Source organism: Nelumbo lutea, chromosome 7 (genome assembly GCF_056320005.1).
Source record: "Nelumbo lutea isolate HS-2025 chromosome 7, American lotus-T2T, whole genome shotgun sequence".
Lineage (NCBI taxonomy): Eukaryota > Viridiplantae > Streptophyta > Magnoliopsida > Proteales > Nelumbonaceae > Nelumbo > Nelumbo lutea.
The window spans coordinates 22,716,846-22,738,801 of NC_142690.1; the positions used below are offsets into that span (position 1 = coordinate 22,716,846).

General features: G+C 38.1%; 1 protein-coding gene across 4 annotated transcripts in view; it reads left to right on the top strand.

Annotated features, from left to right (window-relative positions):
- The first annotated feature begins 5,645 nt into the window (after nt 1–5,645).
- CIPK3 (CBL-interacting protein kinase 3) overlaps nt 5,646–21,956 on the top strand; it is a 31,514-nt gene continuing 15,203 nt past the window's right edge. Inside the window, exons 1-4 of one of the 4 annotated variants that reach the window (XM_088955757.1) lie at nt 5,646–6,115; nt 9,771–9,926; nt 11,274–11,449; nt 13,736–13,798. In XM_088955757.1, coding sequence (XP_088811883.1) covers nt 11,279–11,449; nt 13,736–13,798 — 234 coding nt within the window. In that variant the 5' untranslated portion in view covers nt 5,646–6,115; nt 9,771–9,926; nt 11,274–11,278. Of the gene's footprint in view, nt 6,116–9,431; nt 9,927–11,273; nt 11,450–13,735; nt 13,799–21,956 lie in introns of those variants that run through there. The other 3 variants (XM_088955759.1, XM_088955758.1, XM_088955760.1) reach the window with 3 other exon arrangements.

The following is a 21,956-nucleotide window of genomic DNA, read 5'->3' on the forward strand; positions in this document are numbered from 1 at the left end:
TTTTACTCCAAGATTTACTCTAAGTGGAGGGGTGCCACCTTTAAATTTTATTAACCATTATCAAAAAATAAAACTATAGGAAAGGACGTAGCCCGCCTTGTTCTAGGAAGGATTAAACAGTTGCATTGGAGGATCAAAATTCAACAAATAACAAAACTCGTCTATCATAGGGCACAACTCTTCCATACCAAAATAATAAACATGAATGGGAGCTTGCTAAAATCAAACTAAAGCATTGAGGATGCTCATCTCCAACTCTATGCACCATTAATATCGACAAATGTTGAGACCGATACTAGAAGTGCTTCCCAAACTATTTAGAAAGTGTTGTTTCAGACACTCATGATTTCCACAAAAGTTTGAGCCATGGAGGTACAAAGAGGCTTAGAGCTCATTTCCATGTGTTATTTGATTTTTTTTCTAGGGTTTTACACGAGAAACACCTTGAATTTTTTTTTTTATTAAGAAAAATTTTCCATTTTCATAGTGATTGGTTTTTGAAAATAGCCGAATAGAAATCTAGTGTGCTGCGCAGTAGGGTTGTTAATAAGAAGGCCCAACCCGACCAAACCGACCAACCCGGACCGACCCAACCCGAGTCGGCTGTGTTTTCATAGCATTGGTCGGTTTCGGGTTGTACAAATTCATAAACCGATGGTTTGGGTCGGTTTCAGTTTTCTTGTGTGAAAACCGAAACCGACCCAAACCGAATTGACTTAGTTCCTACTTAACGAAAAACTGAAATATCTGAAAAATATATATTCCAATATCTATATCTAAAAAATATATATTATGAAATATGTCAGATATATATTTCCAGAAAATATAGATTCCAATATATTTGTATGTATATTTTTGTTTCTAAAATACATATTTCAGTTTTAAATATATTTCCAGAAAACTAGGTGGCCATGGGGGGCATGGATGAACTTAGAACCGAAACCGACCCAACCCGACCAGGTCGGTTAGAAAAACCTCAGTAAACCGACCTGTGAACAGCCCTATTGCGTAGAACCCCCCATTGCTAGATTGTGCTTCTTAGTCTCTTTTCTAAGTTTTGTGTTTTCCTGCAATTGTTTTCATCCTCATATTGTATTTCTAAAGTATTTAAGTGTTGAAATTATGTTCTGAATGTAAAAATCAATCTTATTAATGAAATCAAATGGTCCATTAGTTCAATAAGTTCAATAAGTACATAGGTTTTCATGACTTAAAAACTAAAAAATAACTACCCCCTAAGGGGTAGTGCAGGCTCCTCTTCCTCTCCATCATCATCATCATCATCTTCTTCTTCTTCTTCTTTAGGCACCATCCATCCAAGAAATTCACCTATAATTCCATGCTAATGCTAAACTTGTTGGTTGTGCAAAATTGAAGCAAGTGTCAGAAAAGGGGGTCGCAAAACCACCGCCTTAGACTTAAAGACCGCCGGCTTAGGCTTATGCCGGCGATCATTCGTCCGCCGTCTAAGTGGGTGCTGCCTTAGATTAGGATCGCCGGCTTAGGTAGGAAAAACCTTCGCCTTTTCCCCTTGGTCCGATGCGGTTCAAAGTTCTCTAAGGCAGTTTTTTCGGACTTCTAGCTTCGCCTGATTAAGCTGGCGGTCTGGACTGCCGCCTTTGGTTTTATTAATGGGTAAGCCGGCAGACATTGACCGCCGCCTTAGGTCCTGTGTGACACCAATTCCCATCTTGTTCATAGCTAAACTGGCGGATATGCACACCGGCATAGACCTTTTTTTTAAAGAAAAATTATATGCCTACTTAATTTCAGCATTTTTAATACCTGCCTTTTTCTAATGATTTAGCATCTTAATATACCTACGAAATCCTATAATCGATACATGAAAACTTTGATAAATAAAAAATGTAATTTAAAACATCTTGTAATTTAAAGATTAATTACATTAAAAAATCCAAAAACAAATTATTCAAATACAACATCCAATTGACATATTAACACTATGAGAACCTCAAAAACTTCAAAAATTTCCAATGATATCTAATTGACATATTAACCATACAAGCCACTGGTAATGATAGTTGTCTTCTTTTTGAATGTTCAACTTTGGAATGTTTCTTGAATTCCTTCACCATTTCCTACGAGTCAAGCATTAGAGTGTTAGCAACAATTTTCATTCAATAGATGTATTAAAATAATAATTTCTTTCATTACAAATCAAACAAATACCTTGATGCCTCCAACTAATCACACACTTAACCATATTAACTATGCATTGGAAATTGATAGCTCCACGTATAACTTGATCTGGAGTCCTGGACCTTATCAAATGTATGATTTACAGCTCTTATGAGGTTCACACCCAGATTTGAGACTTGGAATTCTAGACTCCGATCCAAAACCCACCTAATGCCAAAATAAATTAGGTATGTAGAGATTGGGAACATCTTATTGCAAAACATTGAAACATAAACTTCATTATATGTATACAATTAAAGACGAAAGAAAAGATATATTTCATTATATGCATACAATTATGATCTGATCCCTCATAAGCTTCAAGGTGGAGACAGAATTTGGACTATCGTATTCTCTCCTCCATATATCCAAATCCTCGTTGGCTCATTTGTCTGGTCATCACTTGTTTGGTTGCCTAAAACATAACCTCAAAGGTAGCCTTGCTTGATTACAATTTCTATCTCATTATTTAAGTGGTGACAATCCTCGGTATCATGGTTGTGGTCATGATGAAACTTGTAGTACTTGTCCCAGTTCCTCTTGCTAAAGTTAACAAACAAACTCCTTGTCCTAGATTTACATTAGGATTTGGATCCTTAAGGTGTTAAGTGGGGTATATTTCTTAAACCCATAAGGAGGACCCCTTGATGAATCTTTGGACTTGGTTGGCTTATTTTTTTGTTCTCTCAAGGCCTTTTTTCATCCGTATCCTTTCATTTTTTCTCATATTGTTCATCTTTATCATCCTTCCTACTTGCATGTGCTTCCTCAACATTAATCTATTTTCTACTTAAGTAAGCTACAACTCAAATATATTCTTCAATTTCCTCTTGGATAGGGAGAAGTTGTACCTAGAGGTCTTTAGAACATTCATAATTGTTGCTACCACCACCAACTTCCAAGGCCTTAGTGTTGAAGTGATATACATAGTCCTTATGGGATTCATCCTTCTTTTGTTTCACCATCATTAAGTTTGTCAAGGTCTTGTGTGTTTTGCTATTGATGAAGTGGCCTAAGAAATAATCCCAAGAACTAAATGGGTTGAGGTTAGAGCCCTAAATACCATAGCTATGTTGAACTTCATAGGGAAGGCAAGAATTCTTGGCACATGATAGCTCCCAAGGTGTCATATAGAAACATCAAAACTTTGAAACTCTCCAAGTGATCGAATGGGTCCCACATTCTATCAAATATCTCGAATCGCAACATTTTGAACTACAGTGGAAGGGGTTTTAGCATTATGTCCTGAATGAATGGGGTTTCCTAGGCAAGATCAATGCCATTCAAGATGTCTGGCTTTTTCTTCATTTTCCTCAACACGGCTTTAAGCTTCACATCCACCTCAATCTTCCTATCATGACCGATCTCTTTCGTACTTGATCCTGAACCAAACTAGGTTTGGCCTTGGAGTGCTAAAACTCCATTGGCTTGTTAGATTGTTTGGTTTTTAGACTCTTTGATTGGCTTTGGACATTGTTGAATTGAGCCTGTGGGTCAGCCTCATGGACGTTTCTTTTGCTCCTAGGTCAATTGTTGGTGGATGGCACTAAGCCTTGGATCTAGGCGATGGGGGCTTAGACCTATTGCATGAATTGGTTGAACTACTCCATTGTCACTACTTGATCCTGGGGTGGCCTTCAAGGTAGGGGTGAGCACATTTTTTGAATCGAACCGATCTGTTTGGTTTTTTAAGTATCCAAACCAAAACTGAATCAATGCAACCGACTAACCATGGTTCGGTTTTTTTTTTTTTTTGTTTTTTATGCACTCAAAATTAAAAAAAAAAAGGAAAAACCTTGAAGCAATTCCTAAATTTTTCATTAAGCATTTTTGTTAACAATTCCCAAATGTTAAGCATTTCCTAAAAACCTTGGTTTTTCAAGCATTTCCTAAATTTTTCATCATTCAACTATGAAGAGAAAAGAAAAACAGAAAAAAAGAACCCTAAATGAAGTCATAACAATTTAAACAAGAAGGAATCATGAGAATAATAAGATACGTACCTGGAAACATGTTCCCAAATGAAGTCAGGAAATCTAGTTTCCATGCTAGATATGGCTCTCAAGAGCGCAAGTATTTCCTCTTCCCTCCATGGATATACCAGTTCGAAAGTGGATTTGAGTCCTGGGAGCTCCATACTTCGAATCATCTCCCTCTCTTCTTCTTGCTCTTCATTTTGAAGGGGAAAAACTTAGTAGAGTGCAAGTATTTCCTCTTCCTTCCATGGATCTACCCGTCGGTCGGTCTAGCCCATTGGGGAAGAAGAAGAAGATATGAGAGACTGAGAGAGAGAATTGAGAGTGAGAGACACTGAGACAGTTGGCGTGTCGGTTGGAGGCTCGGAGCCCAGAGGTCGTTGGACATCAGTGACTCGGTCAAAGGGCGGAGGCCGTCGGTCCGTTGGGGAAGAAGAGAGATGAGAGAAGAGAACTGAGAGAGCTCAAAGAGGGAAAGGGAAAAGGCTGATTAGGTTAAAATTGAATCCTTTATTTAATCTTAAAAATATAATATATAAATTATACATTATATAATATATTATAGATAATATATATTATTAGTATATACCAGTTGGTTCGGTTAACACCATTTTTTTAAAAGGTTAACCGAAACCGAATCGAAACTATCCGTTTTTTAATAATATCAAACCGAAACCAAATCGACTGGTTCAGTTAACTGTTTTTTGGTTTGGTTTCGGTCGGTTTTCTTGGTTGGTTTGGTATTTTAGTTCTTTTTTCTCACCCTTACTTCAAGGAGTAGAAGCGTTTTGAGATCTTTACTTCTCTCAAGGTTCAAAATATCAATATAGCCTGATGCACCCCTCGCATCCCTTTTATTTAGTATTTTTCCAACCTAGTTCAGAGGGGTTGGTTTAAGGCTTGTCTACCCCTTGAACCATGTTAGACCTCGAAACACCCCATGTAGGGGTATCAACACCCAATTTTTGCTTGGTCTTTTGTCTAAACCCCTAACCCACCCTCAAATACCGATCAAACCATTCTGACCTTACCGAAACCTAGATAATTCCAAGAACCCAAATCCACAAAATGACAAAATCCATTGTTGATCTCACTTGATACTTAAAGCCTAAAAATGCCCCCTTCTTCCAAATTCCCAAAATACCCATTTCCAAATTCCCAAAGTACCCCTTTACCCAAATTACCATAATACCCCTTGACCAAATTACCAAAACACCCCTCCTTTTAAACTTCCAAAAATACCCTTCATGTAAAATGACCAAAATACCCTTCAAACCTAAAATTACCAAAATGCCCTTCATTCCTCAAATTACCCAAATACCTCTCTAAACTTGTCTGTTCAAACCCCAAATCACCAAAATTGCCTCAAAGTTACCAAATTATCCCCCAAAATTATGAAATTACGCTTTAGACCCTAAGTAATTGAACCCTTCTATCCCTTTAAACCCTAACTTGCTAAAACCCTGTCCCATCTTGAGAGTTGGCAAAACCTCCCCTTCCCTTCTATTATAAATAGGAGGCTCCATTCCCAAGAAAAGAGGTCAGTGGAGAAAGCCAGTGAGGAGGGTCTTTAAGAGTCATTCATTCTCTTGAAAGAAAGAGAGCATGTCAGTGGAGAAAGGGAGGAAGGGCCCGAATTGAACTGATGAGAAGGGTCTTTGAGAGTCTTTCGTTCTCTTGCAAGAGAGAGAGAGCATGTTGTGGCAGAAAGGGAGATCAGAGGAGAGGATTTTAAAGAGGGGATTGGATGAGAGAATAGAGTTTGGAAGAGAAGAGAGGTCAAGGGGAAGTGTGGAACATTTGAGGGAAGACTGGGTAGATCTGAGCCGAGAGAAGCAAGGGAGACACAAGAGGGGAGAAAGGTTGAGTGAGTAGAAAGAGAGGGAGACACAATGGAGGGGAATAGTTGCATCAATTTATTTCTTTGAAGGCTACAAGAGGTAAGGTTCATACCTCATCTCCTTTGCAGTTTTTGTCTTTTATTTTTATTGCTTTTCTTGGGATTTCTTGAAGATAAGAGTGTCTTCTTGCAATCGGAGGAAGCAATTCGAGGGCTCTCTCCCATTTCCAGTTGATCAACTGAATAAGATTGTAGGGGTTCTAATAGAAAAGGGGTGGGATGTAGTCTCACCCTTTGCTAGGCCCCTTCTCCTAAAAGGGGATTAAATGGGAAGGAAGAGATGCTCGGTTACAGAAGTGCCCTTCCATTGTAGGTGGAAGACACATTTCTTCTTTTACCACCTTCTTCTTGTGTGATTTTAGGGAATGGAAGTAGTACTTGTGCAAAGGAGTGCCTAACCCTTCCCCCCCTCTCTCTCTTTCTCTATGGTGACAAGGCCGAGAGTAATTTTTTTGTGGTTTATTTGCAATAATTTGGGAGACCCATCACTCCCTACTTTGTGATTTTGGTGGGCGGTGATTCTAAACATTTTTCCAGGAAGTGAATGATCGGTATTTTACGGACGTTCACAAGGGGCATATCGGGAAGCCCACAGTACGATACATATTGATACAGATCAATATGTGTCAAAATTTTGAACATTGACTTCTCCTTCTATCATTGAGGTTGGGTGTTCTACGTTTTCTACACCATAAGCCCTAGATTGGTTGTTTCCACAGATGACATCACTTGTGTTTATTCAAATATGCAACAAAGGAAAAGAATGGAAAATCTAGGCCCATGAGAACCTACAAATCCTGAAATTATCAGAGGCCCTAAGGCTATGTTTGGTTTGAAGGGAAAGAAGGGAAAGGTAGGAAAACCTATACATGATATGTAAAACTTTCCTTACTTTTCCTTTCCTTTCCCTACTTTTTCCTTCAAACCAAACATAGCCTAAAGTTATTCCTTGGGGAAAATTCTCTAATGTTCAAGTCAGAAGAGGAGGAAGAGACAAGAGAGAGAGAGAGAGAGAGAGAGCAGAATTATTTTTTGGTAAGCGAAACTTTAAATTAATAGAAAACCATCAAACATGTTCGAATTACACACCATAGATAAAGAAGATAAAAGCTCAGCAAGTAAGGCACTAGAATTGGCGCATAGACTAGAATGTATGCAATAACTACTTTCCAAAAAATGGGCCACTCGATTCCAGTTCCAGGGAATTTGAAACCATTGAATCCTCAAATCATTATAAAACTTTGCTTGAATGTCACAAACAAGAATTTGGAATGTCTGATGCAACACCATTAGACATGTTTTAATGTCAAATCGCTATAGAACTTTGCTTGAATGTCAACAAAAACTGCTCCATAGTTGGACCTTTCATTGCGTTTAAAAACACCATCTACAAATATCTTGGCTAAAGGATCTTGGAGCACATGATCTCTGATTGGGACATATGTTGTCAATGGAGCCAGCCTACTGACTCTTTGGGGAGATGACACCAAGTTCTTCACCTCCTCTCCTAGCATAATCTGTGTGCATTCCAAATTACAGATGAGGCATGAACAGTGTTAGCACCATGAACAACGTTGTTATAGTAGTAAGAAACAAATTCAAAATTTCCTTACGAATAGAAGAGTCCAAGTCCTGAGAAGAAACTATATCCAGAACCCAATCCTAGAACTTCTATGAGAGTAATTGTGAAGTCAGAATTCCCTAAGGTTATGTTTGATTTGCAGGAAAAGGTAAGGAAAGGAAGGGAAATTGTAAAGGTTTTCCTACCTTTTCTTTATTTCCCCTACTTTTTCCTTCAAACCAAACAACTCCCTATAAAACATGGGCATCTGTTAACACCACCTCATGCATCGCACCTGTATCTTTTAATAGAAAACAAGATAAAAGAGAAAAAAACACTAAAATATAAAAAAGAGGGAAAAATCTATGATACCAGAAAGACATGATACTGAGGGGGTGGGGGGCATTTTTTTTTTCTAGATTTGGAGAGGGGGGAAAGTTGGTCAATGGGATTTTGATTCCCATTGACCAAGAATCACATGTTCTTTTTTCAGATTTATGTGGAGAATAGGGAAAGTTTATTTTCCTGTTGAGGGAAAGTTGCCGACACTTGAATGGGACAAAAATGCCCCTTATAATAATGGATTTTTATGACTAAATAGTCTTTGCCTTATTTATATGGGAAATAAAAGAACATGGCTAAATGTACCTGAGTAAGTAACTTATCGAATAGCGAACGGCCTTGAAGTAAATTGACCAATCAAAGCACCCCTGGTAAATTGTGATAAATACTATCTCATTGATCACATCTTTTATGATACTAGTTAATTGGTTATAAGTTTTTCTGATATTCTATCTTTATGACAAAAAGGATAAAGAAGACACGCCTATTCTCTCACATGCAAATTCAAAATATATATAAAAAATCACAGAAAGAGCCACATAGTCGTCTCTCTTCCATCATAACCACATGAATTGCAAATTCATGAGTGACAAAGTCACCTGTGGTCCAACATAACCAAATGAATTCCTGCAAGATCAGGTCCCAAATATCCCTCCCTTCAATTTACAGGAGATACCCACTAGCTTGAGTGACAGGTCAACCTCACAGTGGGTCCAATTTCTCTATACAAAACCAGCTTTAAGGGTGTGTTTGGTTTGAAGGAAAAAGTAGGGAAAGATGATTTCTCTTTCCCTTCCTTTTCCTACCTTTTTCTTCAAACCAAACGTAGTCTACTTTAATAAGAGTGATTTTAATTTGCCACGTGGTCACATACAGACAGAAATGACTCACCCGCTGGTGAATCCATCGTTAGTCAAATTAAAGGTTCTACTCACTTTCTTAGTCGGCCGGTCCTACCTTTCTATCACTCTCAATCATTGAAACAATATATCCGGCTATAGTAGTATCTATTAATATATTGCATGCATCAGGGACCGCACATCTATAATAGGCGGCCCCACACAGTATTCCTGATCATTGGCGCAGGATGCATTCATGAGAGTTACGTGGAAATAGGTTGGTCTCCTTGGCACTACCGAAGGCAGATATCAAATATCATTGCCGCAAAGAGGAGATATCGTTGAGAAATTTCCTCCTCATTTCCGCCTTGTTCCTTCTCGGTGGCTTGCGATTTCACTCATCTCTACGATGCTTTACGCTTGACCATTCGATTGGTGGAAGAGGTGGGCCATGCGTATGGCATCGGAACCGGATGTACATCATGTTCCATGTAGTTTAGATATATGGGATACTTGTGGATTACGAGGGGAAAGGTCTGTTGTCGCTTTCCATGAAGGGTGGCAGTATCATAACTACAACAACAACCGTACAGAGAGAAAGAGAGAGAGAGGGGCGAGGAGAGAGAAAAACAACAACACATGGACCATATGCACTCGAAGTAGGCAATTCCAGTCATTAATTTCTCTGTTCAGTAGAAACAGAGTCATGCTTGTCCTTTGTAGTCTCAAGACTCGAGTAAATACTCCTGTCATCTCGATTCTTGACCCAACCCAACTCCTTAAGCCAACATAATTGATAATTACCAGCTCTGCTTCTTATCATCATTTCTTTTTTATTGGGGGTACAATTGTCATAATTTCTGTAGAGCTTAAAGGATATCATCTTCTCTTTTTTCTCACCATTTAATTCAGTTTTCTCGTACATGGATTGATTGTTTTTTCTTGACTTGAAGCTTCTGTGCTCTTGGTTCTGTATTCTTTAATTGGTTTCTGCAAGAAAAGATAGTAACTTTCAAGGGGCTTTGTGAGATAAAAGCTTTCTGTGCTGGGATTTGGTTGGATTTGAGCTTTGTTGCCCGTTGAAGCTGATCTGCAAGGAATTATCTCCGGTTTGTTTCTTACTTTCCTCCTTTTCCGTCTGTTTTTAATTGGTTCTTTTTTATTTTAATTAGATAAAAATATCAGAATTTTTTGTATGGGTTTTATTGGAAGATCATCCTGTAGCTGGGTTTAGGCTGGTGATGAACTTATTTTTAGTTCTTTTGGGTCTTTTTCGTTATCAAATTATAAGGCAAGGCACTGGAGATTTTTTTTGGTAGGCGTGAGGAACTGGAATTTAGTGAAGTTATGTTTTTTCTGTTAGGAGATTTTTAGTGGGGTTAGTGGCTTCCGAGTTGTTGTGTCTGATTTTGAAACCGGGATGTTGAACTTTACTGTGTTTACTCTTTTGTGATGGTTTGAATTATAAAATGTTGGTATCTTTTTATTTTCAATGTAAATTGATGATTTTTTTCGTGTAGGGGAGGGTACAGAGAGCTTGGTTCACATCTTCTGAATTTGTTTTTGAATTGTCGGTGTTGATTGGTTTGCTGTTGTATTCTAAATCTGGCATTCAAAGTAATTTGAATCTAATGCACGATGCTCGTGCTTACTCCTGAAAAAGTGAATGACTAATTGTTATTTTCAATGATTGAAGGCATTTTGATTGTTGATCTTGACTCCTCTTTGATTTAATTTTTACTTTTTTTTTTTTTTAAATTCTGGATCTATTTTTGTTTCTGAATATAGTGCTTATTGTATTTTAGTTTTGAACAAAACTCTATTCATTGTTCATTGGGAAGAAGGCCAGTTATTCTCAGATGATCTTCACTCTTACTCTACAGAATGTGCTTTTAGGCTTTCTGTTTTAATATGTTGCCTCAGGTTCATTATCTGTTGTTTATTGGAAATAGGGCCTGTAGCATGATTCAGCATGATTCTCCTGTTTCACCTTTGAACTATAGGATTTCCATGGTTTTGTTATAAGAAGAATTGTTAAAATTTTAAGGTAGAAAGAATTCTGAGATTGAACTGTCAGATTTTTTAGTTGCTGTCTCTGAGATTGGGTAGGAGGTGTAAAATTTAATGGTTGGAGTGGCTGTAATTGTAATACGTACAATTTTAAATTAATCCCTTTAGTGTTGGAAACTTCTGAATGAGTTTGATGGTTTTATGCTAATCATATCTTTTCATGGCTTTTGCCACATGATTTCAGATAGTCATGTTGGTTTTCAGTTTTATAAGTTTGAAGCAAGGTCACAATTATAAATGCTTTAATACTGGTGAATTTCACATTCTTAATTTCATTCTTAGGAGGCATTTGTAAAAAGGTGTCATTTGCATTTCAAGGGAGATTTTGTCAGTGCACAATCAATTGCCAATTAATTCCAAGAATCTTGTGCAATTTGTTTTTAAAGGGAAGATGAGTCAACCTAAAGTAAAGCGTCGAGTTGGTAAATATGAGGTGGGAAGGACCATTGGTGAGGGAACATTTGCAAAGGTGAAGTTTGCAAGAAATTCTGAGACTGGGGAGCCCGTGGCTATCAAGATCCTTGACAAGGAGAAGGTTCTTAAACACAAGATGGCGGAACAGGTCCGTCTTGGATCACTATATAATTATTGAATTATTCTTTTCTCTCTATTTAATTTCAACTTCTGTGTATTGAATTATTATTATTATTATTATTATTATTATTATTCAGTTTTTAATGTAGTTCATTTTGTTTTGAACATAAATATATTTATGGTGTTATATTATGTGCCTGTGATGGTACTTCTCACTGATTGGCTCGGTTTGAGTGGTTGAAATTTCTAAGGGTATACAATCTCCTTATGGACCCCCAAAATGATTTGTGGAAACCACTTATTTAAAGCTGCCTTTATCCAAAACTATTTTCTATTTTTTTAGTAAGGTATTTCATGCCATTGATACATACAGGGCAAACCAGATTAAAAGGAATAACTGTACATGAAAATTTCAACTTATACTATCTTATCTAGTAACTTATCAAAACCATTAGAATTGGATTCCACAAACTGTTGCCTTTGGTTCCAGAGGCCTATGACTATGACTACCAATCTGTTATGAACTGTTTTGTACTTTTAGGAAGAGACAAACTCCTGCTGAAAAATCTTATGAAAAGCCCATGCTTTGTTGTGCCACCAATTGACCTCTCTCACCAGCAGGAAACAAATATTAGCGATGTTTATTTTCAAGAAATCAGATGATCCATGCCTCGTTATTATGTCATTGTAGACCCTCCACGTGAAAGATTCTGTTTTTGTTGGCATTGGTGATTCCAATAGAGGTTGAAAGGAACATGGCTCTATTCCCTGAAAAAAGGACAATACAGAAAGTTCATGGGTCATCCCTATCCATACTTGAGAATCCTCAACTGATAAATGGAGAACTATTTTCTAGTTTGCTAAAGAGGTTGAGAGCCACTTCCTTACAATTGTTTGGACTATGCATGAAGTGACAATTCCAAACAATTTAATTGGTAGCTTTATTGTTGAAGAAATGTATCTTTGATGGATGATATCCTATATCATTATGGTCATAATCATCTAACCCTTTTCCCAACTATATGGGGTTGAGTGCATGACTCCTATTCTGTTATTTCATTCTGTTCAGTGTCATATTGATTGTTAATGATGGGCCCTTAAATCATTTCTAACTATTTCAACCCAAGTCCTTTTTGGTTTTGCTCTAGCTCTTCTAGCTCTTCAATTTGTAACAGATCACTTCTTACTGGTGTTGTAGATGGTCTTTGCGAGTGGGCAAACTATTTTAGTCTACTTTCTTCATTTTATCACATATTGGAGCTATTCTTAGGTTCCTTCAAATAAGTTCAATTATGATCCTATCATTTATAGTTTTCATATTCATCCATCTTAATTCATATTTCTGCCATATTCATTTTTTTGACACGCTTCTGGACTGTTCAACACCTTTCCCCTACATCATATCTATGTAATGCTAGAAAAACAATGCAAAAGATGATATGACCTCCATTCATTCTTTCAAAATCTTCTTAAAATGCATGTGCAAATCTGCGTGTGTACTTTCAAACTCCGATCTAGCTACCTGATGCCATCTAACAATCCCTCCCTTAAGTTATTTACATTTATCTACAGCGAATTACAGGTGGTTCATTTCTATCTTTCTTCCTTTCTTTCTGGATACTATTTTTCATTGACATTTCACATTTATTAGCTTTATAGGAAGTAGGGATTGAACCCTAAACCTTAAGCCAGTATATCTGTTTACTTCACATCCATCTGGTGAATGGTTTTTTTTTTTTTTTTGATCAGCAATAAACAGAGAAAAATTTTATTAATGGGAAACAGAGGTGTACATCAAGTTCAAATTGTGGATAGCCTCAGCTAGCCACAACAGGTACAGAAATTACATAGCCAAAAAGCCGCCTTTAAATAACAAGTCCCCAAAAAAAATTGTCCCTAGTAGTCCTGGACCTCCTGGTGAATGATTGTTGTTGGACATTTGAGTTAGTTGCAAAGATATTGCAACTCCTAGGCCAAATCACCTAGGGACCATTTCTTGGTGCAGTAGTAAAATCTTATGCTGACAAGTTGAGAATGCCAGTTCAAGTTTGAGAGAGGTCACTTCATGCAGGAAAATGCTGAAGGCTAGGTCTGATCCAGTTAGCCCCATCTGAGACCCCAGATAGTGAGGACGAACATTGGGTAATGAACCTTAGGTTTAATGGTTTACTTGCATTATGTTCCGATACCTCTTTATTGACTTGCCTTAATGGTTTCACTGAATCTTGGAGGATTAATATCTTATGCTAGCTTCAAAGGAAATTGTTTCATGATAATATTACATTTCTGATATGATTTGTTTATATACATACAGATAAAGCGTGAAATAGCGACAATGAAGTTAATAAAACATCCAAATGTTGTGCGCTTGTATGAGGTACTTCTACTTTGACCTTTCACTTTTAAAACAAAATCCAAAATGTTTTCCTTCATGTTAAGGGATTATATTGATGTGGATAAAATCAAGAAACATAATTATCTCCTTCACATACACAATATAGTATCCTTTTTGGTTGATGATTATGGCAGGATGTTATTCCACTGTTTGCAGATAAAAGAAGTCAGAAAATGGTGGATTTTAATGGTCTTTTTGTGAACCATTTTCTCAGAATAAAATTTATTTTTCTCTAAGTGAAAATTCTAGATGAAGAAATTATTAGATTCTAACTGAAGTTCTCAAATATTGAAATGAGAGGAAAAATAAGCTTTATGTTAGGCCTGAAAAACTAAAATCGTTTTATTTTTAAGCTTAATGATGTTATGGGTTGATCTTAAGCTCAAATATTTCTAATGTTAGTCTCATGCTCCACTTTGTAGCCAAAGGTGTGGACAAGACTTAGTTGACTCATGGATTGGCAGTGGCATGTATAGTTCATGCTTTTCTGAGAACCAGCTGGGCTTGAAAAACATTGAGCTAACCTAGCATCTATGCAGCTGTAGATTTATGTAAGCTCTATTAGCATGACAGTTTAATAACAGTTTAAGCGGTTCAGGCAACATGCCTGCAATTATTTTGTAGTGAATAGGGTGGAAGCAGTGGCAAGTTGCACAGAACCTCGAAGGTTTTGAAATATAGTATGCACTCAAAAAAAAAAAAAAAAAGACCATAATCAGGAGTGTCAAGTGTGCCTGCTATTGTATAAAAAATTAGATATTACTTTCAAAATGTTTCTGTTTTTAGAAGATAGGTGATAGAATGAGCTAAGTTGGATGAACTGATGCAAGTTGACCTAAAAAAGTTTCTGGGTCAGATTCAATAATTCATTGATCTTTCCCTGGGATGATGAAATTTGTAAGAACCAATAAAATACGTCTAGGAATACAATTTTTATATGAAAATTTTGTATGCAGACTTGGAACATTGGGATGTATGGGGTGACTTAATATGAAGAGGTTCTAAGTAGTTTGGGAACAAAGGGTTGAAAATCCTACTTTGCAAGAAAAAAATCTAAAACTTCTGAAACTTAGGGTTTTAGTTGAAACTTTGTATTGAAGCTTGGTAGGGTGAATAGCCATGGAGAATAATGAAGAATGACTAAATTTGAGAGGGATTTGAACTGATCTTAACCGAGGGACAACAATTTCCAAGGATAAAAGGATCTACAAAAGTTAAGAGTACGGAAATTGAAAAAATGAAGGCAGAGGCTTAGGTTGTGTGGAGGGTCCCAAGGAGTGATTTGAAGCCTTATTGATATCTGAAAGAAATGCTAACCAGAAAATCTTAATTAAGCTAGCAATAGAAAGAATTAGAATTCAAGAGAGAACATAGAAGGGAAGAAAGAGACAAAAGTGAGAATAATGGTACATGTTGAGAATAAAAGGATAAGGAAGACTTGCACCAATTCAGAAAACTATTTTCAATTCATTCTCTCCTTAAAACATGTTTTTTTTTACCCCAAAGTTAAGAGGGGGGGGGGTTACATAAATAACTTACCCCTTGAGAGAAGCTATAGAAGAGGCCACTCATCTCAGAATAACAATGGAAGTCTGATTGGACCTAAAAGAGAAGAGAAAAGATACCCTATTGTTAAGTATGGTAAACCTAAGTTATCTCCCTTGAATTTTCTGAATGGTCACTCGCAGGTCCTCCGTATGATTAATGATTCGATCAAGCTTGTCTAGAACAGAAAGTTACTCAAAGAAATCCAAAATACTCCTAAGATTGATTCTAGTACCATCTTGTCGCCCACCTCAAAGACTATTAGGGCAGAGATGATGCATATTACAGGGGCTAAAACTGATGCATCCTTTGGGGATTGGGACTGCTAGGTGGCCGGCAACTCTCAGGTTATGGTTAGTTTGATCATACCTTTTAGTTGGGCCTTCCAGATTGATCATCTCATCCAGATGAATACCTAGATCAGCCAACTCCTTGGTGGATAGTCTAGTTGGACTGGGGTTTGGAATTGGGATTTTGAATTGTAGTGTGTCACCTATGAATAATATATATATATTACTTATAAAAGTGTGAATGCCCCTTTTTTCTGGAATTTTCATTGGACATTTTCTACCCCTTATCTAAGCAGCATACAACAGGCATAAAGAGGATAAAGAGGGTGTATATGTCCTTTACTCTCACTCCAAAAACTGCCCACTTATAATAGTTAAGAAACTGTCCACTTATAACTGTTCAAAAACTGCCCATGAATTGTAAATAGTTTTGTCTTGGAGATACTGTCACATGCAAATGCACGTACATGTTTACTAGTATATATATATATATATTGCCTTACTGTATTTTACAGTTTTCTTCTTTGAGGCATAGATTCAGGACTCCCTTTTATTATTGGATGTTAGGTGCTTTTATATTCCCTTTTCCTCTTATGCTTAATAATGTCTTTTTAATGATAAAAGAAGGGAAAAAGTTTCTTGGATTAGCCTATGTAGAGACCTGGTTGAGCAAAGTCAGTTCGGATTTGTTTGAGATGGAACTAACAGCTTGTATACATGTCCATGTTTGAAGTAACCCTATTGATACTAGATGCATTCTATGTTCTTTCATAGTTGCAATGGCATTTTAATGAATGATTAAAGTTAAGTTAGATTTGAGGATACTTGTAAAAATAAGCATGATTTCTTTTATCATCATGGGTCACAAATAAGGCTTAGTTTGGAAGGAGTACAAATGCAAATATGTAGAGTGTGTTGACAGTTGTGTATGTATTCAGGTTTAGTACCATAAGGGTACTGTTGTAATTTCTCCTCTGTTTATATTGTTCGACTGTACTAGTATAAATAATAAAATCATTCTTTCGCCCCCTAAGTTTTGGAGGGCTTTCAGTCACTCGACTCACCTCTCTTCTCTCTTCTCCTCTCCTCTCTTCACTTGCTCTTGCTCAACATGGTATCAGAGCAAGTCTTTCAGGCCTGAAGGGTACTGTTGCATCCAGTGTTGTCTCCAATCGAACTCCTAATCTGGTGAAATCAGTTCGACCCAGAAGTTATAGAGTCTTTTCGTATTCCAGCCCATAAACTACTGTTGCATCAGAGTTTTTTGTCTCCAATCGAACTACTGTTGCATCCATCTGCTCGATTGTAGAGAGACTATTGCTTGCAGTTCGTAGAGGGTGTTTTGTCTTCAGAAAGGCTATCATCTGAAACTAAACGAAGTATTGCTCATCTTCTGTTCGGCTGCCTATTGTTTGAGGATTCGTAGAAGGAGCTCTGGTTTACAGTCAAGGAGTTCTGGTTTACCATAAGGGAGACTATCATCTGAAACTAAAAGAGGTACTATCATCCTTGTCTGTTCGGATGCCTATTGTTTACTGAACTGTTTGATGACTGTTCGGCTACCCTACTGTTGTCTGTTCGACTGATGAACTGTTCGGCTGCCCTACTGTTAAGTGACTGTATTCCTTAACACAGTAACTGTATTCAAACCTTTTTTTTGTTGGTATTGTGGACTGTTGATGGTTTGTTTTAGCCGATTAATTGTCTGCTCAATATTAATCTTATTAATTGACTGTTCGGCTACCCCATTGATCTCCTTGTCTGGTTAGCTATCAGCCCTACTAAGTAGGTCATTCAGACCTGTTCTTTTACTGCAACAACAGTGTGCAGACTTGTTTCAGTGAAACCGTAGGTCAGAAGGACCTGTTTCAGTACTGCAACAGCAGTGTTCAGTTTGTTGTTTGTTCTCAGTGAAACTGTAGGTTAGAAGGACCTGTTCTTGTACTGCAACAGCAGTGTTCAGTTTGTTATTTGTTCTCAATGAAACTGTAGGTCAGAAGGACCTGTTTCTGTACTGCAACAACAGTGCTCTTTCTTTTGTTCTCAGCGAAACCAGTGGTCAGAAGGACCTATCTCTGAAATAGTCTTGTACGACTGTACTTTTTTGGTTGTTGTTTCAACTTTTTATTCAGATATCATGGGCAGTGAAGATTCAGCCACATCTGGAGTTTCCTCAATGCTGAATGGAATGGGTGGGGGTGACCTATCCTTTCCTATGGCTGTTGTCCCTCTTGATGGTTTAAACTACTTGGAATGGTCAAGAGGGATCAAATTATACATCACTGCAAGGGGGAAGATAGGCTATATTAATGGGAGGATAAAAGCATCATCCTCCGGGAGTGTTAAATATGATAGATGGAATCAGGAGAACAGTATTGTTATGTCCTGGCTCTTGGTTTCCATGTAACCTCAAATCAAGAAGAGTTTCATGTGGGCTGAAACTACGAATGAAATCTGGGAACAAGCAAAGTCTACATATTTAGAATTGCGACACTATGCCAAAATTTATCAACTGCAGGCAGCATCTTCTACTTGTAGACAGGGGGAGAGGTGTTTATCGGTCTATTACTCTGACTTAACATCTGTTTGGAAGGAGTTGGATCACTACCAAAGTGTGGATTGGAAGTGTGATGAGGATGCTAAGAAGTACAAATAGCTTGTCTCCCAGCAAAGGGTGTTTGCATTCTTACATGGTCTGAATCCTATGTATGAATCTATCAGGGTTCAGATTCTCAGCTCTAAGGATCTCCCTTCTGTTCAGGAAGCCTATGCTCTTGTACAGTCTGAAGAAAGCAGGAGAAATTTGATGAACAACCCTGGTGGGGATGCTGTTGTGTTAGTTGCAAAAGGGGGTGTATCTACTGGTGTGGGATCTTCTTCCCGGAAAGGAGATCTCCAGAAAAAAACAGAAGATAAGGAAAAATTGTGGTGCACTCATTTCCAGAAACCCCGACACACCAAAGATACCTGTTGGGATCTTCATGGGAAACCAAAATGGGCTCAAGATCTGACTAAGAAGCAAGGTTCAGAGGTGAATAAGAAGTACGGATAGCAAAGTACAAAGAAACATCACATGGCCAACATGGCCACTCAGGAGAATCAGCCCCCCATTTCTATTGTGACTCAGACACATCTCACTGGACTTGACCCGAGGGAGGACATTATGAATTCCTTCCGTGACCATTTAGAGCTCTATGGTAGAGCAATTCGTCAGATGGATGCTCCTCCCTCAACCTCATTTGCATCTACGTTAGGTAACCCTGCCACTGCTTTCCATGTTGCTTCTCACACCCCTGACTCTCCATGGATCATTGATTCTGGAGCATCAAAACATATGACTGGTACGCCCTCTTACTTTCAAACCTATCACCCTCTTTCTGGAAGAGACAAGGTGAGACTAGCCGATGGATCATACTCTTCCATATCTGGTCAATGAACTCTCTCTCTTTCTTGGCCTTACCCTTTCTGATGTTCTTCATGTTCCAAATTTTCCCATTAATTTGTTCTCTGTTAGTAGTATTACTAATTCCTTGAATTGCTCAGTGACTTTTTTCCCTTCTCATTATGTGATTCAGGATCTGGCCTCGGGGAGGACAATTGGTAGGGGTCGTATGGCTGATGGACTTTACATGCTAGAGAATAAGGCTGGTCTTCATGTTACAGAGTCTATGAGTCAGTCTATGAGTCAGTCCTGTAAGAAAAAAGTCTATTTATGGCATTGTCGTCTTGGTCATTTGTCTTTTGAGTCTTTGAAAGTTGTATTCCCCGAATTGTTTAAGTCAATGTCTGTTTCTGATTTTTCTTGTCAAACGTGTCAGTTGAGTAAGCATTTTAGAACTCATTTTCTTCAAAGAAATAGTAAATCTGAATCTCCGTTTCACATTGTTCATTCTGATGTGTGGGGCCCTGTTATTTTACCATCTGAGAGTGGTTACAAGCATTTCATTACCCTCATTGATGATTATTCTAGATATACTTGGGTATACCCGATGGGAACTAGGGAAGAAGTACAAAAAATCATTCAAGATTTCCAACAGATGGTCTTCACTCAATTTCAAACTGGAATCCAAAATTTCCAATCATACAATGCAAAAGAATTTTTTCATAGTGACCTCACGGAATTTTTTGCTTCGCATGGTTCCCTTCACCGTAGCTCTTGTGCTCGCACACCACAACAAAATGGTGTGGCCGAACGGAAGAACCGACATCTCCTTGAAGTGGCTCGAGGTTTACTACTTCATATGAATGTTCCCAAACGGTTTTGTCTTGAAGCAGTTCTTTGTTCCACTTACCTTATAAACCGTATACCCTCTCGTTGGTTAGAGTACAAAGCCCCACATCAACTTCTCTTTCCTAAGGCTCCCCTTCTTTCTATTCCTCCTCGTGTCTTTGGTTGCCGGTGTTTTGTCCAAAATCTGTCTCCCACCCGTGGGAAATTAGATTCTCGTGCTATCCCTTGCATATTTCTTGGTTACTCATTCACTCAAAAGGGATACCGTTGTTTTGATCTTGTTTCTCGTAAATTCTAATTCTCCATGGATGTTTCTTTCTTTGAAGATGAGCATTTCTATCCTATTTCTCCTTAGGGGGAGTGTAGGCATGAGGAGAAACTGGTTCAGCTTCCCTCTCTCCTTGACCCTCCACCTTTTCGTGTTTTTTCTCGTCGTCGCAAAGGCCAACCAAATTCGAGAGCTGTAAAGAATCCGAAAGCTGTACCTCCAGTGCCACTAGACTCCTGGGGGAAGGATCATACTCATTCAGGTATTTTGGCTCCCAATGATGTCCTTGAATCTATTGAAAATGATTCCTCTACTGCTAATGATCTTGACCGTCCTATTGCTCACAGGAAGGGTGTTAGATTGTGCACCACTAAACATCCCATTTCCAACTTTGTCTCCTATGAGAACATTTCATCATCATTCCGTGCCTTCCTTACCTCTATTGACAGTGTCCCTATCCCTAAGAATGTGGCTGAAACTCTTTTAGTTCCTGAATGGACAAATGCCATGAGGGAAGAAATTAATGCCCTTCACAAAAATGGCACATGGGAACTTGTTGATCTTCCTAAGGGAAAGGTTCCAGTTGAATGTAAATGGGTGTTCACAGTCAAGCATAAGGCTGATGGAACAGTGGAAAGGTATAAAACTCGCTTAGTGGCAAAGGGATTTACTCAAGTGTATGGAGTTGATTATGCAGAAACTTTTTCCCCCGTTACTAAGATGAATTTCATTAGTCTTTTTCTCTCTTACGGCTAATCTGGATTTGGTTTTACACCAACTGGACATCAAGAATGCATTCTTGAATGGTGACCTTGAAGAGGAAGTGTACATGATTCAACCTCCTGGTTTTCTAGCCCAAGGCAATGAACAGAAGTGTGCAAGTTGAAGAAGTCCTTATACGGGCTTAAACAATCACCAAGAGCTTGGTTCAGCAGATTCCATGTGGCAGTTCAACAGAAAGGATACAGGCAATGTCAATCAGATCACACACTGTTTGTGAAAAAAGGAGAAAGTAAAATTGCTGCTCTAATTGTATATGTGGATGACATAATTGTTACTGGTGATTGGGAGGATGAAATTCAGAAATTGAAACATTTTCTTGCCACTCAGTTTGAAGTGAAGGATCTAGGACCTGCCAGATACTTCATTGGAATTGAAGTTGCCCGATCTAAGAAGGGTATCTTCATTTCCAAAAGGAAATATGTCCTAGATTTACTTCAGGACACTGGAAAGATGGGGGTGAAGCCAGTTGACTCTCCCATTGACCCCAACCATAAATTAGGTGACAAACTGTGGTGAATCGCTCAAGGATGTGAAATAGTTTCAGAGGTTTGTAGGGAGATTGTTATACCTTTCTATGACTCGCACAGACATTGCATATGCTGTTGGTGTTCTCAGTCGGTTCATGCTTGCTCCTAGGTCTTCTCATCTTGAAGCAGCAGAGAGAATCCTCCGATATCTAAAGAAGTATCCAGGTACTGGTTTGTTATTTCAAAAGCATGGACATTTGAAAGTTGAAGTTTATACAGATGCAGATTGGGCTGGATCCCAAAGTGACAGAAAGTCTACTAGTGGCTACTGCACCTTTATAGGAGGGAACCTTGTTACATGGAGGAGTAAAAAGCAAAATGTGGTGGCTAGATCCAGTGCTGAAGCTGAATATCGTGCTATGGCCCACGGGGTTGCTGAAGGCATGTGGATAAAGAATTTGTTGGGGGAGTTGGGTTTCCCAGTGACCAAACCTATAACTCTATTTTGTGATAACAAAACAACTATAAGCATTGCTGCCAATCCGGTGCTACATGA